Source organism: Cyprinus carpio, unplaced genomic scaffold (assembly GCF_018340385.1).
Source record: "Cyprinus carpio isolate SPL01 unplaced genomic scaffold, ASM1834038v1 S000006520, whole genome shotgun sequence".
NCBI classification, from domain to species: Eukaryota; Metazoa; Chordata; class Actinopteri; order Cypriniformes; family Cyprinidae; genus Cyprinus; species Cyprinus carpio.
The window spans coordinates 47,835-75,492 of NW_024879187.1; the positions used below are offsets into that span (position 1 = coordinate 47,835).

The 27,658-nt window shown below is 35.1% G+C and overlaps 2 protein-coding genes and 1 long non-coding RNA gene across 3 annotated transcripts in view; 1 reads left to right on the forward strand and 2 right to left on the reverse strand.

The window, feature by feature from the left end:
- LOC109058124 (phospholipase A2 inhibitor PIP-like) overlaps positions 1–11,659 on the forward strand; it is a 43,605-nt gene extending 31,946 nt beyond the window's left edge. Inside the window, exons 3-4 of the mRNA XM_042754461.1 lie at positions 11,169–11,300; positions 11,556–11,659. Of these exons, the coding sequence (XP_042610395.1) occupies positions 11,169–11,300; positions 11,556–11,659 (236 nt within the window). The remainder of the gene's footprint in view (positions 1–11,168; positions 11,301–11,555) is intronic.
- An 8,337-nt stretch (positions 11,660–19,996) lies between these two features.
- On the reverse strand, positions 19,997–20,433 carry LOC122143858. Its single transcript, XR_006159407.1, has 3 exons — positions 20,331–20,433; positions 20,129–20,248; positions 19,997–20,013 (listed from the first exon to the last, which is right to left on the reverse strand). It is a non-coding gene; the product is annotated as an uncharacterized LOC122143858 (long non-coding RNA).
- Positions 20,434–23,933: 3,500 nt separating this feature from the next.
- Positions 23,934–26,645, reverse strand: LOC122143859 (urokinase plasminogen activator surface receptor-like). Its single transcript, XM_042754463.1, has 5 exons — positions 26,323–26,645; positions 26,125–26,235; positions 24,602–24,741; positions 24,317–24,460; positions 23,934–24,160 (listed from the first exon to the last, which is right to left on the reverse strand). Exons 3-5 carry the CDS (start codon positions 24,651–24,653, stop codon positions 23,970–23,972), a joined length of 387 nt encoding a protein of 128 aa, XP_042610397.1. The 5' UTR covers positions 24,654–24,741; positions 26,125–26,235; positions 26,323–26,645; the 3' UTR covers positions 23,934–23,969.
- Positions 26,646–27,658: the final 1,013 nt, after the last annotated feature.

The window sequence follows — 27,658 nt, forward strand, 5'->3', positions numbered from 1 at the left end:
CATTACACGTTCTGGCTTGACAGCAGTAGAGAGACTTTCCAGTGCTGAGCCTTTCCACAGCTGAACTACTAAAGCACAACTATTACCCTTCACTGGTCGTACTGCTTGCCTAATAACACACACAAGTGACTGCAGGAATGAGCAGGTCATCCTGAGTCATTGATTGTACTGGTAAATTTAGTTTTATAACAGCAAAATCCTGTCCAGAAAAAACCGATAAGTAGACGTTCTGTGATCGAGTTCAGATTTAAGCAACTGTCCCAGCACCAATAAATTATAGAGCCGCATTTCCAGCAGTCATTTAGTTCACGAACGTCCATCATACTGGACGTACCATCATTTACTGTTGCACTGGAAGCATTTGGTAAATCCAGTTGGACATTGTGACTTGTGCACTGATAACAGCTAAGAGAAGTGTCCTTAATAAAATAAAACAAGAGATAGGTGATGAGAGAGAGAGGCAGTTTAATTTGTGCCCAGTAAACATTACCAATTTGTCCTTGTACCTGCAGTGAAAAGAATGATGTGAACAGTAAGAAGAACTAAGAATTGTAGGATCCATCTTTGATCGGGGCCAGGAGGGTGAATGAGATAACCGTTCCTGGTTTTCAGCTCGTATATTAGCTTATCAGAACCGGGTGGGTCTTATTGTGAACATAATAAGTCGAACACAAGACTGTCACTTATTACAGAAATAATACAACTTAAAAGGATATACTTAAGTGTGTTTTCAGACAGCTGCATGTTGATTTAAATAAATCGAAAATGTGGATTAGTTTAAAATTCCTAATCAAAATGCAGTTTGTTCAATTTGAACCACTTATAAAGACTTTTGTCCACATTTTTATGTAATTTCGTAATTCTGTTTTCTTTTTAAAAAGTGTAGCTACTTGCTGACATGTACAGCAATATATTATTTTGTATAGATATGTTAAAACAGTCAAACCAAGAGAAAGCAAGAAATTATGCAATGAAACAGTATATTAAATAACATTCTTTCTCACAATAATCATTCTCTTTTTTCAAACGAATACATTTAATACAATGACATATCAATACATCACAATTCTGAACAAAAACTTCATTGAGCTGTAGTCTATGAGGGGAAGCAAAATGCAGGACAAAGTGTTATTTTGATACGGAAAGATCATTCTGCATTGCCATCTGCTGATAATTATTAACTGACTGGTTCAACATCACAACAGGCGAACACCTGATTCATTTCAAAATTAATTACAAAAAATAGTGATTCATTGTGTCCTGCTGGAATTTTATTTTGCAGTGTGTAGGAGGAATGAGGTATATGTTGATGAAATTTAAAAGCAGGAGTGTTTATTTTAAGCATACAAAAATATGGGGTGTCGAGCCACAATGAGAAAGTCTGCGTTGCATGGTTAAGGACATTGTGCAACCAGCAGACCCTTTCATATAACATTGAGTTACAGATTTATCACCCTTACCCTTCAAGAACTCAAAAAGCATAATACACATTAAATCACTTCCCAATATAGCAAAATTCATAAAGCTGCAAAGGTCTTTTCCTGTGGTAAAGAGATCTGATTTATGTAGGACCATAAATATATTTTAATTACCTGTAGTATATCTTTTTAAATTCATCACACCAAATCAAAGACACAGTACAGAGATTAATACAACTATATGTTTGTAAAGCACATCATGTATATTTGCTGGCAGCTGCAGAATGGTTTGTGTAGCGCTGCTTGGATTCAGTGCAGTAAACGCGATGAAGTAGAGCATGAGAGTATAGAAACAGATGGAATAGAATTATGAAGCTCTGAGTGACGCTCTGAGCCGTGTTTCCAACACAACAGGCTTCCCAATTTTGTCCTCCACCGAGCACACATGGAACACACCACCAACAAATGGTATCAATATGAGCCGGAGACAAATATCACAAATGGATTTTTGAGACACAGCCTTTTTACATCTATTGGCTTGGCTTTGGGAATTTTTCCCTGATTGAAAAGAGGGGAGAAGGCTGAATCAGTCATAGCAGGTAAATTGGTATATGATCTGTATCAAATGCTCAAAACATAAAAGGAGAATAAAAAGATTAATCCAGATCCAGTTCTCACCTGCAACTGTTAGCAGCGTTTAAAGCAGCGGTCTTCACTCTTCCCTAGAGCAGCTCACGTATGTGCTTGGTGCAGCTCTGTCCATCACAATAGTAATAGCACATTTAGTTTATTCCATTGGGGACAATAAATCGCGGATCCTACAGGAGAAAAAAAAATAGCTTTCCTTTACAAATTCTATTTCAGATGATTATAACAAATCCCTATAGAATAAAGTTCCATGTTGTTTGTTCAATGACTGCTGTCAGTAAGGTTCCATACCTGGAGCGGCTAGGGAGTTACAGAGGATCCGTGTTAGCGAGAGCAGCATAGAAGCAATCTTTCCAATGCCAGGTTGATGGATATCACTTGGACAGCCATGCATGGTTTTTAAAGCACCACTAGTTTAGCTCGTTATTATAGAACCGTTAACCTTATTAAAAACAACACTGAGTGATGTACAGTAATGAGCAGTGTTCAACCCGCTCCGAACATTACTTTTGATGGAAGGCAAAGTTTGGTTTTTGTAAATTTGTTCATAGTAGAACGCTGTTATCTTTACACCTCAAGTGAAAGAATAAATGAAAATGTTAACTTTGCCATATAAAATGATCCTCTAAGATTTTACAAACGATGTCCAAAGATGATATCTACAAGGACCACTTGTAAAAATGCTTTAAATACAACTTAAGTTTTTTTCTATTTAAAAAGAAAAAAAAAATCCATTTATACACTTTCTATGCACGCAGTTGTAAATCTATCTACCCAGAAAAAAAAAAGAGAGTAATAGGTTCATAGTGGACCAATAATAAACCCGCCGATTGAAGCACCAGTAAATTTATAGCAGCATCTCCATCAGTAAGTTATATGCAGTTACAATTTCAGTACTCATGGATCGCAGTAAAGCAGTACATTTCCCACTTACCAAAATATTAATGATGCACTGATGCAGCTGGTAACTCCATTGGAGCATGTCCGTCTGTGCACAAGAGCGCGACAGACTTGTGCACTGATAAAACAGCTGAGAGGAGTGTCCTTAAGTAATACGAGAGAGGACTCTTTTTTTAGTAAAAAATAGAGAGAAAGTGAGAGAGAGGAGACATCTACTGATCTGTATCCCACACACTGTTACAGTCTTTGTACTACTGCAGTGAAAAAAGAACGCACAGAATGAACAAAGAAAAACTGAGGATTTGTAGATCCATCTTTGATCAGGAGCTGATGTGAAGTTCCGTTTCAATGCTATTTTATTTTTATAGATTTATCAGAAGGGTGGGTCTTGAAGAGAAAATGAAAGAAAAGGTTGAACTAAGGAAAAAGAGAGCAAAAAATTAAACCGGTTTAGATATAGATTTACTTGATCAATCTAATGGACTAATATGAAGGGTCTTAAGGAATAAATTAGATCTTTATAAAACAAATGTAAAGGGTGTACTTAAAGTCAAAATGTTCACGCAGCAAAATAAAATGAAAACATTCTGGCATATTTCTCCCCTTCATTCTCCTCATTTGTTTCCCCACCCTCATGTCTTTTTTTTCCAAAACCTGTGGACTTACTTTCTTCTGCATTCCATACATTGATAAGACAAAGGGCGTGGAACACCCTTTGGATGTTCGGTCATACAGGTCAAAACTTGTTTTATTTTTTATGTTTTTTCACAAGTGCGAGGTTCATTGTAAAGAAAATAATCTCGACTGTTTTAAACTTGTAGCCTCTACAAACAGGTAAAGAATGCTTAGAGGCATGAATATCGTTAAACACCTGATCATTATTGAGAAAACCACGACCCCAGAAAATACTTTTCACTTTCACTCAAAGAGGACTGTTTTTGAATCTGTGCGACTGTAGGCGACTGTAAAACCAAAACCAAAATTAAATTATAGCAAGAAAGTATAGGACTTTTAAAACAGTAGGCTGTATGAACCTATACAAACACTGGGTGTTTTTTTTCAAACTGGCATATTTAAAGTTTTTAATTAAACATATCAGGCACCACACAAGCTAAAAAATAAAAATCTGATACAGACCGAAATACAAATCAGACTAGGTGTCAACTATTAGGAGTAAGCTTGCTATTCAAACTGATCAATTCTTGAGCCCTTCACTAAAAATGAGTGTATAAACTAAACCTAACATCACCCTTCGTGAACAGCAGTTCACTTAACATATATACTTTTAAAAAAAAAAAGAGGAACTACTAAACTATACTCTAAAGGGGGCGACTATGCTCGTTAGAATGGTGAACTGAATATAATGTTTTTTTTTGGATGCTTAATTGCGAATGTTGATTGCAAATAATGACAAAACTGTATATAATTGCTTAAATTTATATATAAATGCAGGTTCGTTAGTAGGGACTTAAGTACGTTTATGAACTTTTTTGTCCTTTTATATATGGTTGATGTATCTACTCCTTGTACCTGAAAACCTACGTATTAATTTGTTTAGAATAACGTTATATGTTAAACCATGGAAAGAAATTATATAAAAATGGATAACAAGAATGTACATTTCATGAAGGAAAATTGAGTGAGTGATGCTTGCAGTGGCACAAAACTCAGCCCCACGGCCCCTTGCTAGGGTGTTCGAGTGGTTTGCTAGGGAGCTGCTAGGCAATTGCGGAAGGAGGGCGTTCTAGGTGGTTGCTATGGTGTTGCTAGGTGGTTGCTAGGGTGTATACCAGGTGTTTACTAACGTGTTGCTAGGTGGTTGGTAGTTGTCAAAGATTGTTACTATGGGAGTTTTGATAGAGTTCTTAGCACGTTCTTTTAGATTGGAGTTAGCAAATTCACTATTAGCATGTAGCTGTTATTCACCACTGCTACCCTGATATCGTTGCTAGGGCTGCTATGCCATCTTTAGGGGGCTATTAGTACTATACCAACCCCCCTTGGGGAGAGCATTTAGTACACTACAACACCCCTCTATAAACTCAGTACATCCTCTATAAACTGTAAACTGTACACTTGCTGTACAATGTACCCCTCTGTAAAAAACTGTAAACACTAATTTCTGTGATCGACCATTAGTCCCTTTAAAATTTCATTTTTGAAAACAGCGGCACCAGACTTCAATCAGCTTCTTTTTCAATCCGCCAGACCGCATCGACCTTTGTCCAAATATATATATATATTATATAATATGTATGTATATGTATATATAATTATGACTTATAATATTAGGCTATTATTATTATTATTACCCTCACTGAGGGCTTGATGCTGAGCCCCCACTCAAAGTGAAAATCATTAGACAATCGTCCCTTGCTAGCTAGCATAGCAATGCGATGAGTGGAAGACCTGTTTTTGCTAGAATGCGTCAAAAGAGCGAAAAACTCTATGGTGGTTTTCTATGGGGTGCGTCTCAATCAACCTCTTCCCTTGCTCCCTAGCTAACCGTAAAATAACCAGTATACCGTGTGGAAAGGTGAAACCAGTCACTGGTAAGTTCCCTGGCTCACTGCACGTTGGGAACATTGATTACTCAATTTCCCTTCCGGTGACGGTGTCGATCAACGGACACAATTTAAGAAATCTGTCACCCCGCTGTGATTAATAATCAACAACAACACGCAGGACCAATATCTTTTTTATTCTCTTTAAACACATTGTTCTTTTACATGTTCTTGCAGGACCTCTTTTTTTTTTTTTATAGTCTAATTTATCTATTTTAATTATATAAATGTTAACTAAATGTAATTATTACTGTCTAGCGATGTGTTGTCTATAACACTGAAATACTAAAAAAACTACAAATCTTCTATCGCGTATCATTATATTTATCGAGTTGCACGTGTGGTTTATGTCTCGCACTTCAGAAATGTGACATAATTTCCGGGTTAAGGGAGGATAGTGAGCAACCGATGCTCCCTAGTTTTTGCAGTGCATTGTGGGATTTGTTCAGGACGGAGCGAACGTTCTAGTGCACTGAAAGTATTTCGCGATTGAGACAGCCTTTAAAATGGCTGACTCCCTGATCAGTGTGATTACTGCTGATATGGGGATGTTTGAGATGCACCCTATGACACTTCCTATACAAAGATATGTCTTTAAATGGTAGTCTATGGGGTGATTGCTAGGGTGGTGGCTATGAAGAATTATAGGTTTATTACTTATTGGTTTAATTGAAAAGATACGTCAAATGAGTGGTGTGTAGTGAGAGAAGAAGTGAGTCATAAGGCCCAGGTGCTGTGTGTGTGGTGTGTGTGTGTGTGTGGGTGTGTGGTGTGCACGTGTGTGTGAAAGACGCGAGAGAGAGAGAGAAAAGTGAAAGTTGAGATTTTCAAATTCCCGAACTTTCCATCAATGTTAGTCCTAAAGGTTCTTTAAAAGTGGAAAAAAGTTTCTTTAGGTTTTGAACAACAGTTCCTTAATTAGAACTATTCACTGAAAGTTCTCGCTGCAAAAAAACTCCGTTTTTTGGTAAAACTTTAACTGTTTATTTTTTAATAGTGGTACACTTCATTGTACAGTAGACCTTTTGCCTGTGAAAATTTCCTAATGTTACGTACCTTTAAATGTTTTGACGTGTCAAACTATTCTATGTTAGTAAAGTTACAACTACACTGAGGCCATCTTAAAAGATCTGTGTTACAGCACATAGAAGCTGTTTGCACAGTCAGTTGGTGAAGCACAATCCTTCAACTTAGTTGTAGAACTCCGCCCCTACCTTCACAACAACCCTAGAGCCATAGCCGAAGCCTAAAGGACGTTTTGCCTCCAGAGAAACGTTGGTTGATGTCACGTGAGTTTTGAAACATGGACATCTTCTTCAAGCTACTCCCCTTCACCTTTACCAGTGAAGATGGTCAGATTCGTGTTGTTCGTATTGACATTTTGAATTGAATGGATATACACATTATTTGATATTAAATTACTTTGACAGACAGCATTTCGGTCAACTAATTCATTGGTCACAGCAGACAGCTGATGTTTACCAAGCTACTACGCCAAAAACCAACGTAACCAGAGCTGCCAACTTTCAAGCATTCACCGTGAGGCACACGCAATTGACGCTTTTTACAACGCATTTCCAGCCACACATCAATTTTTCTCCCGCACAGAAAAACACGAAACAACGAGACCAGGAGACCAACAGACTAGACAGCTCTGAATATCGTGAGTGAGTAAGCGCGCGCGGTCGGCCGGGGGGCGCTCTCTCTCCTCTCTCCTCTCCTCGGGTTCATTTATTCCATCGAAGACCTTTCAAGCTCCTTAGGTAATGTTACATTTTTTAGCATCAAGCTTGGTAGGAGGAACGGATATTGGTAGAAAAACAGTTGAAAACCGCGAATCGGATCTGTGGGTAAGTTTTAGCTAGCTAATTATCAAACGCAGCTACGGTTAGCCATCGCTAACTAGGGTTGCCACCCGTCCCTTAAAATACGGAATCGTCCCGCGTATTTAAAGGTAAAAATGATGGAGTCGCCGTATCAAATTAATACGGTACGCGATTTGTCCGTATTTTACAAATGATGCAACATAGAGTTTTGAATAAACAAAAAAGTATATTGCACTGTTTTAATATAAGTATATCACGTTATAATGAAATCAATTTCATACGAGGTATTTGCGCGTGATTCCATTTTGGCATCTTTGTTTTTCATTCATAGAGACGGAGTCTCCAGAACGCGCGCCGTTTTAAAAGCCCTTTCAGTGCGCTAAACCAGCGCGGTTTAAAACATCTAGAGCTCACTCACATCCGCCCTTTGAACACAAGACTCTTCAGACGTAGGGATGAATAGGAAAGTTATCAGTGTGTCTATCCTGGCTGTAACTAATGATGAATGTACAGTTTGTGGAGGAGCATTTCAGTTGCTCATGTTGGACTGTCTGACTTAAAGGGTTAGTTCACCCAAAAATGAAAATTTTGTCATCGTTTACACACCCACAAGTTGTTCCAAAAACTTAATAATTTCTTTCTTCTGTTGAACACAAAATGTGGGTAACCAAAGAGTTTGGTCCCCAAGGACTCTGATAGAATTTATTTTATTTGTATTTATTTTTGATTTTTTTCTTTAAGTTACTGAGGACCAGAAGCTGTTTGGTTACCCACATTCTTCAAAGTATCTTCTTTTGTGTTCAACAGAAGAAAGAACTTTAAGCAGGTACTCTGATAACAGCCGGGTAAATTAATGATTTATATATAATTTATTTTTTGGTGAACCATACATTTAAAGTGACAGGGACACATCTGTGCTTCAAGGTATTAGGCCTATTGTTTTAATTAAAATTTGGGATAGTCTGTTAATATAATATTCCATTCATATCAGAGCATGGTAGACATAAATTATTATAATTTTAGACATTATTAGACCAGATCAATTAATAGATTCTAATTAATGTTAGAACCTATTATTAATTTATCATTTATATTAATCATAAATATATACAAAATGTCATATAAATTTTTTACAAAATACTATTTAGTATTTTAGATTCAAAAATGGGACGCATAAATGTAGCCCTAATTTGAGCAAATGAATAATAATAATAAAAAAAATTATCCCATCCAGGTAGGAGCTGCAGAACTGTCAAAAAAAAAAAGACTAATAATAATTAATAATTATAAAAAAAATCTAATTTAAAATAACAATGTCAATATGTTCTGCTGGAAGTTTGAAGAATAAGAATGCTTGAGCATGATTTGTTTTGTTTCTTTGGGGGGGGGGGGGCGTGAATGGGTGTCCCTTATTTTGCCTCTCTGAAGGTGGCAAAACCTATCGCTAACATTAGCACAGTCTTACGAACAGCCCTTCGATACATTTCTATGTTATAATTTCCCGAAAAAATATGCAAACATATTAAAACAAACTTCTAGCGAAATACTAACAGCATCTTACTTACCAATCCAAAAAGAAATGTTTGCAAGTTCGGAGTCGAACCTCATTTCTTTCAAGTCCATCAGTTGTCCCCCAGCCGATGGAAAGCAGTGCCCATGGTTACTCTGGTTCGGCTCCTTTCTTTATCGGATTTGAGTTTGTGATTTCCAAGCACGGTTGTTTCCATGTAGCGGGTGGTGGTGGTAGGTGTGCTCTTGCCAAGAGCGTATCCGCCATCCTTCCGCTCTCTTCCATGAAGTAGTGGGCTGTACTTTCCACACGATTGACACCAGGTTCAAGTATGCCCACAGGCGTGCGAGTTATTCGTAGTATCGAGGAGTTGGCTTGGTGGTTATGTTGCCCGCATACTGCCTCCCATGGCCGAAACTGGTTATTTACACGACACCTGTCGGGCCGTACACCGGCTAGTAATGCTAATGCTAAATTAAGGTTGATAGATATGCAGCACTATAACTTGACATTTTTTAAATGACATCATCGCCCTTATTTCTTCTCATTCTTTTGATGCGGTGTAGGTCCATTTTTTGGATAGTTTTACCTCAATGTTTTACACATGGCACCTTTAAAGGGCATAGCCATATTTGAACAGACAAAAGTTTTTTCTGTTCACCTTGTGTGGAATTTTCGTCATCTGCTGCCCCTTTTTTTGTGGTGCCCCCCAAGGGTCAGTACCTCATGTCATGTTGTTTTCTTTGTATATGCTGCCCTTGGGGTATATTTTTAGAATGTACAATATCTCTTTCCACTGTTATGTGGATGATGTACAAATTTATTTGCCTGGCAAAAGAAATGACAAAGCTTCATTTTCTGTCATTCCCTTAATTGCCTGAGAGATTTAAAAATATGGCTGGATCAGAAACTTAATGAAAATAAGACTGAGATTGTATATGTTTGGTTTCCGTCCTGGGGAGTTAAGTGCTTGTGTAGATGCACTTGGTAATTTTAGGTTTGTATGTTTGTCCATTTACCAAGAATCTCGGTGTGATTTTGACAACAGTGCTAAGTTAAAATTTGAAGAACAGATTAGTTTCTGTTGTAAAAAGCCAGTTTCTTTCAACTGAGGAATGTTGGCTAAAGATCAAAAGCGCCTACCTGCCACGTCAGGCGTTTGAAAGGTAATTCATGCTTTTAATAACATGACAGGAGGACAGCTGACAAGGAGCTCGGCAGATCATAACACTTGGTTTATTAAACATGACGAGGTGTGAACATCATGAATTAGCCACCATCCGTTACACACAGTGCACATCATATCTCTCTCTCTACCTCTCACAACTGCGCGCAGACCATTCTCTCTGTTCTTGTGATAATACCTCTAGATCTTATTAAAGTTATAGAACATTAATTTTACCCTTAAATTTCACTCCCTACACAGGTCATTTTTTGGTCAACTGTCCCTTTAAAGCTGGTATCCGTAAGATGCTATACCTTTTTTTCTTATGATCCAAAATCAATCATTAAGCAAGTAACCAATCAAAAAACAAAAAACAAAAAAAAAAACCTAAACTAGTTTGACCCGTTATGAATAACAGTGAACCACTTTGTCTTTCTGTGTAAGTCACACAGGTTTGAAATGACATTATCGTGAGAAAAATGAGACAATGTTCACCCCGCCCCCTTCTGATGAGCTATAAAATGAGCGCTGAAACAGACACGTTATCTCATTCACCTCCTGATCAAAGATGGATCTGCAAATCTCAATTTTTCTTCTGTTTTTTCTTTTCACTGCAGGTACAAAATACAAATCGGTTCTGTAATGTTACTGGATACAAATGAGATGATTCTCACTTAACACCTCTGTCTTTTTATTTAATAAAGGACACTCTCTCAGCTGTTATACATGCACAAGTCAGACTTGTACCCAGAAAATTCAGTGTCCCTATGGGTTAACCAACTGCTTCAGCGCAGAATTTAATGGTAAGTCCATTATTTATTTGAAAGGTACTATTAGAACTGACTGACAAAGAACTTCTTTTCTGGACAGAATTTATAATTGCACGTAGAATGTTCTATATATATTACTGAAATCATTATGATAATTGAAATTTAAAAATGTGTGAAATGAGAAAAACACTAAATTTAAAAAAAAAATTTAATAAAATTAATTTTAGAGAATTTTTTTCATAAAATAAATATTAGAGAACATTTAATATTGCAAATTTTTTATTTTTTGTAATATTTATAAATAAATTTTCCATCAAAATATTGTTCAGTTGAGCGAATCATTCCTGAATCACTCGTGTGTTTTCAGTCTACGTTGCTCCAGTCACGGTTAGAGGTTGTGCTCCATCTGTCTGTGCAAGTGGATCCATCAACCTCGGCTTTGGAAGAGGCTCTTCTCTGTGCTGTAACACTGATCTCTGTAACGACCAAAAACTTCCAGGTATTGTACTTTCATGTAATAGAGCTAGAACATTTAAGAAGAAAAAAAGAAGGATGGAATTTTATTTTCTGTCAGGAATGTGACTTTAGCCGAAAACAAATGTTGCTTATACAGGCAGAGCGAATTGTTACCTTTTTTTTTTGGGAAAGATCTGGAAGACAAAATGTTTTATCTTTGGTCCAATGAGCACCTGTAATATTGTGTGCACAGTAAGACCAGGAAGATGAGAAAGCAAATCTATTTTCCCTCCTGTAGATCTCACTAACGCTCCCAATGGAAAGACGTGTTACTTTTGTGATGGTAATACCTGCTCAAACACAGTGAACTGTTCAGGGAGTGAAGACCGCTGCCTTGTGTAAACAGGTGAACAGGTGAGAATCTGGAAAAGAGTGTCGTTTTATTTTTTTTTTTTTTTTTTTGTTTTTTTATTTGGTTCATGTAATGTATTGGATTGGTTGTCTTTTATTTGAATTGTTTTCTTCTTCAATCTTTTCATCAGTGACTGTTGGAGGCAAGTCACAGGTTTTTAAAGGCTGTGTCTCTAAATCTCTTTGTGATGCCACAAAACTGATTCCTGGTGTAGAAAGTGCCTCGTGCTGTGAGGGGAACCTGTGTGTAACGGTGAATCTGGAAAAGAAAGACGTGTCATTATCTTTCTCTTTTTTATGTTTAAATATTTGAGATCATCATTGGCCCAGTGTCTCTGATGTTTCTTCTTCAATCTTTTCATCAGTGACTGTTGGAGTCACCACAGATTACAAAAGGCCAGTGTCTCTAAACTCTTTGTGAGCCACAAAACAGATTCCGTAGGAAGTGTCTCGTGTTTGAGGGGAACCTGTGTTCAGAGCATCAGAGCTTCCTGTTCCTCTGTTGTTCTCTGCTCTCCTTCATCCTGCTGCACTGAATCCAGCAGCTCTAAACATTCTGCAGCTGCAGCAAAGCTACAATATTATGTGCTTTACCTCTGTACAATCTTTGATTTGGTGTGAAGAATTTAAAAGAGATATACAAAATCTGATAACTGAATACTATAAAAATATATATATATATATATATATATATATATATATTCTACACAATTTTTTTATATTGATTTGATTTTTTTTTGATTAATTGATTTTTGAAACTGCAGAAGGATGTTCCACTAAATCCATGTGTGATAGCAGATGTCTGTACCACAATAACACCTTTGCTGTTTTCTGTCAGTCCTATTTTGCTATATTGGTAAATTCTTCATTTAAAGAGGACATTGGATGCCCAAGTTGGTGTGATACTTTAGGGTCTTCATGAAATGTTGGTAACAAATTCCTCACTGGTCGTGTAAAACAACACCCTTTTTACCTTGTCTAAATCAGCTCGGTTCACATTTCAGTTCTTGTCTCTTTAAAAGATAATGAGCTACTGCTCACCCCTTCCCCTTCTTCTTCCATTGTGTGTGTGTGTGTGTGTGTGTGTGTATTCGGTAGCATGTTACCATCAAAACAAAACTAATCCACTGTGTCCTCATTGGCTGTAATGTCGGGAGAAAATGAAGATTTAGCCGGTTTCAAGCTTGAGCTTTGTGTCAGCGCTCCATCGTCATCGGTGGTTGTGTCCACACACTGCTAAGACACATTTATATGCAAACACCATGTAAAAGTGAATTTTGCATCCGATGTCCCCTTTAATATGTATTAATGCTCTTGAGGTGAAGAGGGTAAAGGTGATAAATCTGTAACTCAAGGCTATATGAGCCTCATGTTGTGATGGGTTGCTGGTGCACAATGTCTTCACCATGCATCACCTTTCTCAATGTGCTCTACACACATATTTTCTTTGTTTAAAATAAAATATACAGTTTCTCGCTGTTTTTGCATACTAACCATCCGTCTTTTCTTTGTTTGTAAATGTCTTTGAGTTTATATGTATCTATTTCGGGTCCTAGTTAGGAGACGACAAACACTCGTCTGCAGATGAGAGTTCAAAGCAAGTGCTTATGGGACACTGTGTATTTTTACTGTAGTCGTTATGACAGAAAACAAAGGATGGGGTGCAAAAAATCCTCTTGAGGAAAATGTGATATAAATCTTAAGATATATAATTGTTTGTCCTGGTAAAATGTCTTTTTCTCTTTAATAGGTAGAGCAACATAATTTGTGTGAAAGAAAGTGGAAGATTAAAAATAAAGCAGCTAGATCAACCTTTACACCGTGTTTATATCAATACTGATACAAAATACAACCATGCAATACGTCATTTCATTATGAATTATAAAAATTACTGATTCATTGTGATTCATTGGATTTTTATATAGCAATATAAGACATACAAAGTGTAGTCTGAGGCATAAGTTGATTAAATTAGTCATTTCTTTAGTTACTGTGCTCATGTCAAAAGATTAAATCCAATTTGAAGCTTGTGACATGTAAACGCACATCAACCTGATCACTTTATTTAGTCTTCATGTAAAAACATTATGATTTCATTCTGATTGAAACAAAAAGTGTCCATTTAAACTTGGCTCGTGCCATCACACTTGACTTACTGAAATGGCCAAAACCATTAAAAGGGTGTCTAAAACAACTGAGTGAATCATCAAGAGTTTGATGTATTATTTATTTATTTTTTACATTTCGGTTAAGTCAAATCCTTCACATTACACTGAGCAAAGTTTCAAGGAGCCTATAGATTCAGTACAGTCTATAATTAAGGTGAAAGTATTCTATGCTTACATTGTTTGGAATATTTTCAAAAACATAAAAATGTCACTTGTGCTTGCACTTCTGACTGTATGTCCAATCAAACATCTGCAAATGATCCAGAATGCAGCAGCACAATTGATCTTCAGTGAACACAAAGAGAGTGAAACCTGCATGCAGGTGACTTAAGTTAGTATTAAGATGATAGTATTAATGATAGTACCCCTTCCTAAGTGACTGTCTGTCGTATTTGTTCTTTGGTCTATTGTCACATTTAATTTGAGTTTGCAGGTGCCTGTAAGAACAAAGGTTTGCATGACAAAATTCTCAATGTTTAAGTGAAGTTTTATGTATTAAGATGCTCAGTGTTAGATCATGCTGTTGTTAGAGTGTATGATTACAAATGGCTGTCCCCTCAAATAAAGCCCTATTTAAGTGTATAGGGGGAGATCTTGGACACAGCACTGCACTCTCATGAATGGACTACACGCACAGTTACTTCCTGGTTTTAGACAGGCCAGCTCAGTTATTTCAGGTCAACTTTCAAAATCAGGTGTGCTATAAAGGGAGCGCCCTTTCTCTATATAATACAATCACAATAAAAAATAAAAAAAAATGTGTATTACATTATGTTAGGTATGTTATATATATAAAATCTTTGCCAAAAGATGCTTTTATTTCTGTTAACGGTATGCTCCATGTCAGTTAAATAAGTTCATTGAGAAATTGTCCAGCAACACTATACTGTATAACAGACTGTTTCAATTTCAGGTTCCACCTGAGAGCCAGGACTGTCAAATAGTAAGGTGAGTCCTTTTATTATTTTTTTTAAGTGTTTAGTGGAGGTTGAGTTATTCAAGCTATTTGAATGCCACAATGTATAACTGAGTATTGATAATACTGAGTGCCTGATAATGTTACAACTAGTGCTGTTCAAAACACTCTCTTTGTTAGGGCCGATTGTGGCTATCAGCTTTCTGAAGAAATGCTCCTTCAAATAACTTCACACTCAGCATCCTGAACAATATACCTGTTATGAGTAATAGTCCTATAGCAATGCTATAATAAGTCTGTGTGTCATTTTGGCACAAACTTTTTTTCATCTCAAGTCGGTGATTAAAGGAAGTGTGTGACACTGATGTCATGTGCACTAATTTCCACAGTAGAGCATGTTAATAAACTGAGACTCTTATGTGTAAGGCTTAAACTTGCTTTCTAATACTAAATTAAACAAATGCATTCATAACATATCTGTGTAATATACAATTAGTTGTGTATTTTTTATTATATAAAACAGGTGGCACCTTTCCCCTTGCTTTTCTTCTCTGTTATATCAGTTATTATACTTCACACCTATGGGCAGTAAGCAGAATGAACATCATCTTCGTTACACACAAAGCAAGACAAAATTACTCGATTACAGGAAAATCAAAAATGCTTGCCATAGATAACATTTATAATATGGAAAAGCAAATACAGTGCGTGCATAATTATTAGGCGAGTCAACATTCTGATCATATTTTTTAAGCACTTACCAATTCCAAACCACATCAATCACTATTAATTTTGTTTATGTTTTCATTTAGTACTGCCCTTCAGAAGCTATAAAAGATACATGCATGTTTCAAGACAAAATAAGTTCAATTTACACTGATCTTTAAATTCAAAACGTTTTCACTCTCTTAATGCATTGTGTTTCCATATTTCATATTTTTGGAAACGAGCTTCTCAAATCAGCTAAATGATTTGCTGAAACCATTTTGACTGTCTAGAACAACTGAGTGAATCTTCATGAGTTTGATTTATTCATAATTTATTTATTTTTTACATTTCAGTTAAGTCAAATCCTTCACATTACATTGAGCAAAGTTTCAAGGAGCCTATAGATTCAGTAAAGTCTATAATTAAGGTGAAAGTATTCTATGCTTGTCACATAATACTTATTTTCCTGGAGGAATTTACAAAAGCAAACAAAATTTTCTATAATTCTGATATTCCAGTTGTTTGTTTGGAAAGGAATGTTACTCTTGTGATGGGAAGAGCTGTTCAGGGAGTGAAGACCGCTGCACTAAAGCAACAGGTGAGAATCTGCTGAAGGAAGCAGAAAGAAGATTAATATATATATATATATATATATTAGGGCTGTCAAATGATTAATCACGATTAATCACATCCATGTTTAAAAGTTTAATGTTTACATAATAGTATGTATGTGTACAGGGTATATTTATTATGTATATATCAATACACAGTCACATAAATTATATATTTAGAAAATATTTACATGTACATCAGTACATTTATATCGTGTTATCAGGGAACCTCTTATATTTTATATTATATATAAATATATTTAATGCTATAAACATAACATATTCTTCTTAAATATATACATGCATGTGTGTGTATTTATATATACATAATAAATATACACAGTATACACACATATATTATGTCAAACAAAAACTTTTATTTTGGATGTGATGAATCGTGATTAATCATTTGACAGCCCTAATATATATATAGAGAATATATATATATATCTAAAGTATATATATATATATATATTTATCTTATGTTTAAATGTTTAATACATATCGTATAGTTCAGTAAAGCTTAGACTCAACCTGTGTTTTCTTTCTTCTCATCAGGGACTTTCAAAGGCCAGTCACTGGTTGTAAAAGTATGTGTTTCTAAATCTATTTGTGATGCTGCAACATCAGTAGAGATGTTCAGGGCATATCGTGTTGTTCAGGGAACCTGTGTAACAGTGTTAATAGTGTCACTCAGAGCTTCCTGTTCCTCTGCTGTTCTCTGCTCTCCTTCATCCTGCTGCACTGAATCCAGCAGCTCTACACATTCTACAATATGACACTCTATACAGTGCAAACTCCTCACTTAAAACAAAGTAAGACAAGAAAGTTTGGAAACAGGATAACAGAGAATCACAAGACAAATCAGTACACGTGATTCATCATGCGGGAAACTTCAAAATTAAAAGACATGAAATGGGGTTTGAACAAAACCTCAAAACAGTATGTCCAACAGATGTGACATGGAGAAAACTGAGCATAAAAACGTCTAAAGTGATATTTTATTGAACCAGGAACTGGATAATCCAACATCTAAGCAAAGGATTTTCTACCAGAAATTAATTTAAAAAGCAAACAAAGAATGCTGAGAAATGCCACTCCTGCTTCTGATTTCCCCCAGTTTCAGAATCACTTGTAGGAAGTAATGCTAGATCTTTCATATTTAAAGTGTCCACTTTTAAATAGATCTGGGTCCTCATGCCGGGGTCGATACACTGTAGTTAGCTGCTAACGTGTCAGAGTGCAGCAGTGTTCCGGGGTGCTGTTTGTAGCGCAAGGTATGTCCAAACAATCCGTGTTGTATGACTAATTATTACTATTTGGGTTCAGCGCACTGAGCGAGATCTTATTGTCTTGATGGATTAAGGGGTTGCAGAGTGTTTGCCAACGGCGCTATTGTTTGTGTGTGTACACGCTTCCGAAACAACACGTTTGGAATGGAATGCCTAGACTGACGAGCACAGAGGAGTGCTCCGTGACCCTGGGGAGATTGTGAAGCGCCGAAACACTGTCTACTCAACCAATCGCTAGATCGCAGGCAGGTATTTTATGGCTATGATTATTATGTGTTTTGTAAAACGTGTAATGCAGTTATGTGCTTCATGGTCTTTGTTGAAAGGGGTAAGGGTAGAGGACTTTTTCTCTCAGTAATGTTATCGGCGTGGGTGCGTGTGTTTAGCAGCTAGACTGACTTATTATGAATTTTAAGCGCACAGAGCTCTCAACTGTTTTTTTGTTTGTTTGTTTTTTAGAGGCTGCATCTCCAATGCATGTTGGCCACAATTATTGGCACCCCTAGAAATGTGTATGAGTAAAATATCTCTGAAGTATGTTCTCATTCATATTTTTTTTTAAAAAAATAGCACACCAGGGTTACTCGGAGCATGAAATTGTTGATGTTTAATAAATCAAGTGTTATGATCTGCCGAGCTCCCTGTCAGTGTCATCATCGCACCAAAACCAAAAACCCATGAGCCATTGCTCGGTAAGAACTGTGAAGCTCACATATAGAAACTACGCATGTTACACCTGCATGACTTATTTTACTTCTGTAGATCACAATAATGAACAAAATAAGCACTGTCAATCATCAGTGGAGCTTAGAAGGTTTAAAGTTATCCTGGTTTATAATTGTGAAGCCCGTTTCCTTCAGATGTTCAGCTTTATTTAAATGTGTTTTTTTGCAGTTTCCATTTTAGTGATAAACCGTCACATTATTCTGTCTGATGACCTTTCTATAGTTATGCAATATGACACAGGTGAGTTTTTACAAGTAATAAAAATTTTTTTAACGTACAAATGCAGTTAATAGATTATTAATACAAGACAACATATTAATGCAACTAAACCCCAAAATAATTTTGCATTGAGCATAGTCTCCAGTAGGTGCTTGTTGTAAGCAAATGTAAAGGTCAGCAAGATAATCTGCTGCCACCTGCTGATAAATGTTACTAAATGTTGCTAAAATGTCTTAAATTTTATTAAACCGACTGTAAATATATATATATATATATATATATATATATATATATATATATATGATTATATATATATATATATATATATATATAAAAATAAAGAACTTACAACTAAAGAGTTGACTAATGTTCACGGACGGACCCAGAAAAGCTAAAGATATTCACATAAAGAGCTTGTGAGTCAGAATCGAATCATCAAATCTGGATCATTACCCAGAGAATTATGTATTACAGTTACACTTTATACCTCTTGCTAGTTACACACATAAAATACGTAGTATTGAGCAAAATAATAGAAAAAGTATTTGATACAAAACTGTGTGTGTGAACAAGAAAATCCTGGTACTGGAAATGTCTTCTGTAAAACTTTTTTTTTTAATAATTAAATAATGAGCATATTATTCTCAACATAATAATAAGAGGAGAGAGAGAGAGAGAGAGAGAGAGAGTTTTTTTTTTTTTATAATTAATTTAGGTGATTAATATACAGTCTATTGATTATCCATTCCATCAATTCCCAATAGAAAATCTGACTGTACAGTTTACATGACTATAGAAGTCCAATCACAACACTCAGTGTGCTCTCCCAGCTTTTATAGTTCAGAGACCTGTCTCTTATATCAAACCTTACTAAAGGTCTGCACTCTAAAATTCTCTTTATTATAGCAGGAGAGATAAAAACAGATGACAAACATTTCACTTGCTGACTAACAGGTGGTAGTAATTATATGATTTTGTACAGTTCTTTAATTCAAGATAAGATTATATTAAATTTCCATGTATCCTCTTTTCATTTTCTAGATGTTAATATCAAAAATCAATAATATATCAGTGTTGTTGTTGTTGTTGTTGTTGATTCAGTATAAGATAGATAAAAAAATGATAATAATTTATGCTGATAATCCTCACCCACTACCTCTGAAAAAATGTTTAACCAACTCTATAGACTGAGACGCATTTGTGATTCAGAAGAGGAATCTGATAAACATGTTCTACTATATATATATATATATCTATATATATATATATATATATATATATATATATATATATATATATATACTTCAATTTCTATGTCCATTGATACATGTTGGAAAAATTTAGAAATTGAATTACTACCACCTGTTAGTCTTCATTGGTCTTAATCATTGAGTTACTGAGAACTTGTCACACTGACAATGGCAGCAAGCACAATGTTTGTCATCTGTTTTTGTATCTCCTGCTATAATAAAGAGAAAATTAGAGTGCAGACCTTGAGTAATGCCTGATAATAGAAGTAAAATGAGTGTTGATTGGATTATTTGCATATGATCTTTAAGGTATCATACCTGGAGAATCCTGGGCATTACAAAGTTCAGTATCACAGCAGAAAGAAGACATCTTTGCACTGCCAAAGTTGTAGGACATGGTTGACAGCCATTTGGTAAAGCACAACCTTTAACCTTAAATGTAGGACTAGTGTCACCTACAAAAAAAAAAAAAATGATACTGGTATGACAAATGCACAGCAGAAATCTAATCTGCATATATTCATTTGCACAAATATAACATTAAATTTCAATTCATCACACTGGACTTACCTATTGGTGTCACCGCTGTTAAACTCGTACACTTGGAAGATTCACCTTCACAAGTTATCTCCTTTTGTTCCGCACAAGAACCTGTCAGATCCTTACACTCATAACATCTGAGAGAGTGTCCTTTGGTAATAAAACAGAGAAATGGTGAGCGAGAGATCCTGTATTTGTACCTATTAAAAACAACCACTATTTATCTTTGTACCTCCAGTGAAAAGAAGGACCAAGAGAAAAACTGAGACTTGCAGATCCATCTTTGTTCAAGAGATGAATGAGATGATGTGTTTTAGTGCCGATTTCATATCCTAGAAGAAGGGGCAGGGCTTTGTGAAATAATGACAGATTAACAGAAAGACATAAAACGAGTAGATATTTCAGGAAATAGAAATGAGGAATAAGTAAGTTACTCTTTTTAAGGAATGTGTATAGTAGGTTTACTTCTGTCAAGCTATTAACAATAATTACAAGACCTTAAAAAAAAAAAAAAAAACGGATTTATCAGATTGAGTCAGCTCTGAAATGTGAAGAACTGGGTTTAAAAAATGCCAGATACACCAAATCTTCCTCTTTCTGGAGAGTTTCTCAAAAGCATTTTATACGCTAATGGTCAGAAGTTTGGAATAATTAAATTTTTAAATGTTTTTGAAATAAGTCTCTTATGCTCACCGATAATACAATTGTATTTGATCAAGAATCCTGAAAAAAAATGTATACCTAGATTTTTTAAGGATATTTGTTGAATAGATAATTCAAACAAACAGCATTCATGTGAAAGTAGAAAATCTTATAAATGTCTTTACTGTGACTTTTGAGCATTTTAATGCTTTAATCCAATTAAATCCTTGCAGAGTAAAATAATTTATTAAAAATTTGATTTTTTTTTTTCTTCAATCTTACCCCAAACTGTTGGTAGTGCATCACGGTTTCCATGAAAATATGCAGCAGCACAATCATTTTCAACATTGATAATAATAAGAAATCTGTTCTATGTAAATCAGCATATTGAACTGATTTTTGAAGGATCATGTGACACTGCAGACTGGAGTAATGATGCTAAAAATTCAGCTGGAGGGCCACTGTCCAGCTTGAACCCTAATTAAACACACCTGAACTATCTAATCAGGTCTTCAGGATTACTGCAAGCTTCCAGGAAGGTGTGTTTGGGCATTCGGACGGATGTGACTCCTCTGAAATATACACCCAGTATCCCTATTCTGCCTCATTAATACAACAATAATAATATATTATACACAATTTACTTGTTAAACAAAATAGAAAACTTTCTAAAATATCTATTTCCATTTCATCAGATATTCTGTACCAGAAGAAAGACAGCCAGGTTTGCATCGACTGAGGGCGAGTAAGTGAATGTTCACTTTTGGGTGAACTATACCTTTAACCACAAACTGATGCGCAAAGTTTTTAATTAGCAGAACCACATTAGATTATGTTTTAGATTAAGATCAATTCTTGAATTAGTTGAGTGTTATTCACCAAAAACAAGCCTGAACAGGATACTGATACAAGTAAAAGATGAGTAAGAGATTAAATTATGGTACATCTTTACAATATACATCTGGACCTGACAGTTAGACTTTAGTTTGCATAAGAAAGCTTAAGGTTTGGCCTGGTGGGTGGAATGATTGGAAATGATTGAGTATTCAGGAATGAAGAAAGGAAAAATCATGGGAATGAAATAAAAACAAATAGAAAGTAAGATGAAGGGAAGGTTCTTTGCCCAGAAAATGGTAGGCAAATATGTAATGAAAGGGTGGAGTAAGTTGAGCCATCCTTTTTGATGGAACAATGCATAATTTATGTTCAAAAGAAACATGACAAAAAAGTATTTTTATGCTGCCTTTTATGATTTAGGATGCATGTGAAGTACAGTGATACTTTCCCATCAAATATCATGTTGATGACTTGCCATTAACAAAGCACTAAACATGATGACTTTGAGGAAAGATGCTTGAGTGATTCTACTTGCTTTGGCATTATTTTATTGATTTTATTGCATATATTCTACAAACACATAGATCTATATAAAAGCAGACCCTTACCCAATGTCAGGAAGTAGTATTAAATTGGCTTGATTACTAAATCTGAGGAAAAACAAAGCAGGAGTGCCATTTCCTAGCATTCTTTGTTTGATTGTTAAATTAATATGGACAATTGTTTATTTGCATGTTGTTTTATTGTCCTGTTCTAGTTCAGTAAAAGATTGTTGTACATTTTTATGTTCTGTTTGCTCACAAAAAGTCTGTTCTCCTTGAAAAAAAAAATGCTTGTTATTCAGAAATATTGATAACTATATTATTATTGATTACCTAGATCTTATTTGCTGAAATGTACAAACAGCAGACTGACAGTTACAGTTACTTCTCAACTGGTTTTATGATTCATAGTTGTGTAAAAGTTTGCGGACACCTCCTTATGATTAATGGGTTTGCAATCCCAGTGAAAGCCAATCTTGATGTTATGTCATGCAGTCACTTTCTACAGACATTTTGTAACCACTCCCAATATTATTACTCCCAATATTGGGAGTTGTTATAAGTTGAGGAAGGTATTTTGAAGAGCTTGATGTACCTGAACCAAACCCAGACCTGAACATCTGATTGTGTAACATCTGTTGCAAAACAGAATGAGGCTGTCATAGCAGCAAAGGGAGGATCAGCTCCCTATAAACGCGTGTGGCTTTGAATTAATTTAAACATTAAATATTCAGAAGGAACATATGAGTGTGATGTTCAGGTGTTCATAAGCTTTTGTCCATACAGTGCATCTTTACTATGGTGTCCGTGTGAGGTAATGCAAATGAATGTTTTGGTGTAAATAATTATATTTCTGTTGATCAAATATCGACAGAGAAACATTATAGTTAAATAAGTTTGTTTTTGATTAAAAATCAAATTCAAGGCAGCTGCTGTTTTGTTTTGTTATTTAATTTATTGTAGTTTAGGTTTCAGTATCTTTTTTTTATAATAACAGTTCTGTCTGGAAAACGGTTTTGTTTTTACAGTTGTACAATGAGCTAGTTTTAATTGTTCAGAGTTTTTAGCCGTTTAAAAAACTGTTGTTCAGTGTTTTAGAGACAAACTAGCCTATTCCTAAAGTGAAATCTTAATTTTTCAGTGCTTGACTAATGAACTAAGGGGTGGATAACTTTTAGATGTTCTGCTTTAAAATAGCAAATGATCATTTCTATAATACATGAATAAAGGAAGAGCGGATTTTATTTATTTATTTTTTTGTAGAAATATCTTTTAAGACTTTAACTTTAGAGATAAGTTATTTTTGGCTAGTATAGTGTTTCAACTCTACTAAGCTACTGTTTCAACTGATCTGAACAAAAGTAGCCTACTTATCTTTATGAATTAACTGTGGAAAATATGAAGTATTTATAAGTATTATTGATCATCATTCTTAAGTAGACAAATAAAGGTAATATAAAAAAGCATTTTATTATAAAATGTTATTTTTTTTATTTTATAAGTTATTTACCATTATAGCGTATTATTATTAATATTCTTCTTCTTATTATTATTGTTGTTGTATTGTTGTTGTATTAATTTATATTATTGTACATTCTTTTGGACTTGAAGCATGAAGCTTTAAGGTTTTTTTTTTTTTAATTTTTTTTTTTAAGTATTTATTTACTTATATTATTGTACATTCTTTTGGATTTGTATCATTTTTTCAATGAATATATATCAAATACACAACACACACACACACACACATTAATTTCCTGTATACTTTTCACTTCATCACGTCAGAATACTAAAGAAAATGCAAAAGCCATGTATTCAGTATCATTGTAGAATGTGAAGAGCTGCTGGATTCAGTGCAGCAGGATGAAGGAGAGCAGAGAACAGCAGAGGAACAGGAAGCTCTGAGTGATGCTCTGAACACTGTTACACAGGTTCCCTCCACAACATGTGATGCCCTGACCGCTAGGAAGCAATGCTGAGGCATCACAAGCCTGTTTAGAGATACAGCCTTTTGCAGCAAATGACTGGCTCCCAGAATTCACTGAAAAGAAAGAAAAGAGTTAGGAGTGAAAGCTGAAGTGACAAAAATAATTGTGTAAGCTGCCCACTGGCATGTGTGAACTCTATCAAAAACACTCAAAATTAAGACCCACTAAATGCTGAGGAGGCACAAATAATGACTTTAGCAGATTCTCACCTGTTGCTGTAAAGCAGTGGTCTTCACTCCCCGAACAGTCTCTTATGTTTGAGCAGTTCTGCAAATCGCAGTAGAAACATTTCTTTCCATTGGGAACATCATTGGGGATACCAAAGTTGGTAGAACTGGACTCTACAGAAGGATCTGTACAAAATACAACATCTAATGAAACAACACTAACTGCTCCATTCAATCAATTTCTACAGTTATGAATTGAATGTGCTATGAATGTAAAAATCAGTGTTGAATATTTGTCATTTGCATATGTTTAGGAAAGTACAATACCTGGAGCATCTCGGGCGTTACAAAGGTCCGTGTCACAGCAGAAAAAAGACATATTTTGGATAGCTGAAGTTTGTGTACCCACTTATACAGGCATGTGACGGAAGACAAACCTTTAATCTTTGCCTTTGTAGTGGTGTCTCCTAAAAAAACACAAATTACACAGGAATGACAACTGCTCATAATTTTAATGCTGAATTTATTTATAAATATTTCAAAATATATTTTAAATCGTTCTAATCAAAGCAGAAGAAGAGACGAGGTGAAAAGAAGACAAAATTTGCAATATAAAATGATCGCTTGGGTCTAAAAGACCACTAGTGAAACACTTAAATGTAGCATTTTTCTGATTTCAAACATTTTTTCATTACAAATTGTATTATTTAAGAGATAGTTCACCCAAAAATGAAAATCTGATGTTTATCTGCTTACCCCCAGGGCATCCAAGATGTAGGTGACTTTGTTTCTTCCGTAGAACACAAATTGTGATTTTTAGCTTCAGGTGTTGCCGTCTCTCAGCTGTACAATGCTTGGCAATTGTAACAGAATCTATGGAGAGAGAAAAAAAAAAACATGCACAGAAAAATTCAAATGAAACCTTGCAGCTCGTGAAGATACATTGATGTGTAAAGACACAAAACGATCGGTCTTTGCAAGAAACTGAACAGTATTTATACTGGTTTTATTTATTTATTTATTTGACCTCTGATTCACTGCAATCTCCGACCTTTTAGAAACTCTTGTGAAACACGCTTCACAGCAGCCTGCATCATCATCTTCTTGTTGCTTTATGGCGGATCGCGGATTTCTAAGTGCATTACCGCCACCTATCTCTCAAATGGCCCATTAACACTCTATCTACAATCTCAGTTAGGAGTGTCAATGGTCCACTTGAGGGATAGGTGACGGTAATGCACTTATAAATCTGCCATCCGCTATAAAGCAGCAAGAAGTATGCCATCCATCATTAAACGAAAAGAAGAAGAAGATGATGATGATGATGATGCAGGTTGCTGTGAAACGCGTTCACAAGTGTTCTAAACAGTTCGGACATTGCGTGAATCAGAGGTAAAAAAACGATATAAATACTGTTCAGTTTCTTGCACAGACCGATCGTTTTGTGTCTTTACACATCAATGTATCATCACGAGCCGCAGGGTTTAATTTGGATTTTTCTGTGCATGTTTTTTTTTTTCTCTCTCATAGATTCTGTTGCAATTGCCAAGCATTGTACAGCTGAGAGACTGCAACACCTGAAGCTAAAAATCATAATTTGTGTTCTACTGAAGAAACAAAGTCAACTACATCTTGGATGCCCTGGGGGTAAGCAGATAAACATCAAATTTTCATTTTTGGGTGAACTATGGCTTTAACATAACTATCTGAGTGAAAATGAATGAAGTACCAGAAATCTGTATATGCTATGCTTGCAATCGTAAATCTTATATTTGCATTTAAATAAATATTTGCTGCATCCCCATTTATTAAATATGACAGTAAGTATGAGTTAATCACACTGGACTTACCATACTGTGTTACAGCTGTTGAACTGTAGCATTTGTTAGTTTCAGGACATGCTTTCACATTTTGATCCGCACAAGAAAAACCTACACACTCATAACAGTTGAGAGAGTGTCCTTAATAATAAAAGAGAGACATAGTGAGAGAGAAATCCAGTTATTTATGTTTGTATAAATATAAATTAAAGTGATTTGTCTTTTTACCTGCAGTGAAAAAAATGAACAGAAGAAAGACTGAGAATTGTACATCCATCTTTGAGAAAAATGAAATAATGTGTTTCAGTGCTCATTTTATATCCTAGAAAAGGGATAGGCCTTCATTAGATAATGACAGCTTCGGGAAGTAGAAATTAAGGGAGTAAACTAAATCTGTAACGCAATATACCAGGGCTGCCCAATCCTGCTCCTAAAGGGCCAGTGTCTCACAGAGTTGAGCTCTGAATAAACACACCTGAACCAGCTAATCAAGGTTTTCAGGATTACTGGAAACTTCCAGGAAGGTGTGTTTGGGCAGGACAGATGTGACACCTCTGCAATATACGTACAGTATCCCTATTCTGCCTCATGAATACAACAGAAATTATATCAGAATAAAATACACCAGAAAACTGAAATTTACATGATCACCAAAATACAAAACCTTGCTAAAATGACCGTTTCCTTTTTAACAGTTACTATTTCCTTTTAACAGCCAGGTTTGCATTGACATGAGGGTGATTAAATTAATGTTCACTTTTGGGTGGGCTATACCTTTAACCACAAACTGATCCTCAAAGTTTAGAACTAGCAGCACCACATTAGTTTATGTTTTGCATTAAGATCAGTACTTGAATAGCATTATATTCACCAAAAACAAGTCTGAACAGGAAACTGAAACACGTCAAAGATGAGTAAGAGACATGACAAAAGAGATTTAATGACGGTACATCTTTACAATATAAATCTGCACCTGACAGTTAGACTTTAGTTTGCATATGAATGCTTAGGTACAGCCTGTGTTTGGTGGTGATGATGGGAAACTTTTGAGGAATCAGGCCAAGATTAGTTTTTATTCTCTTTGCACATCATTATAATGTGGTGTTCAATTAAAGGATTAAAATGGGTGAAGTTCAGTAATATGACATACATTTAACACATTGGTTAACATGGTTTTTATTTAATTTAAATATTTATTAAATTTATTTAGTGTGATGAAATATGCTCAATGGATTTTTTTAGTAGAAACTGTATATCAGGATACAAAAATAAAATCCTCTACTATTTAAAATATTTATTTATGTTGTATGTCACAAGTGCACATTTTTTCACAGGTATTTGTTTTTTTTACAACACAGATCTATTTAAAAATAGACACTTCAAATATGAAAGATCTAACTGATTTGTAGGAGGTAGTATTAAATTGGCTTGTTACGAAATTTGGGGAAATTCAAAGCAGGACTGCCCTTTCTCATTATTCTTTGTTTGAATATTAAAGTAATTTTTCATAGAAAATAATTTGCTAGAATGTCCTGTTTCTTGTTCAATAATATAAAATTTTAGA

What these genes read in the sequence shown, in the direction of transcription:
- LOC122143859 (XM_042754463.1), bottom strand. Translation starts at nt 24,653, where the DNA reads ATGTCTTTTTTCTGCTGTGACACGGACCTTTGTAACGCCCGAGATGCT. An exon ending in TAACGCCCGAGATGCTCCAG is followed by an intron (nt 24,461 to 24,601) that starts GTATTGTACTTT and finishes TATTTTGTACAG; the next exon opens with ATCCTTCTGTAGAGTCCAGT. An exon ending in CCACTGCTTTACAGCAACAG is followed by an intron (nt 24,161 to 24,316) that starts GTGAGAATCTGC and finishes CTTTCTTTTCAG; the next exon opens with TGAATTCTGGGAGCCAGTCA.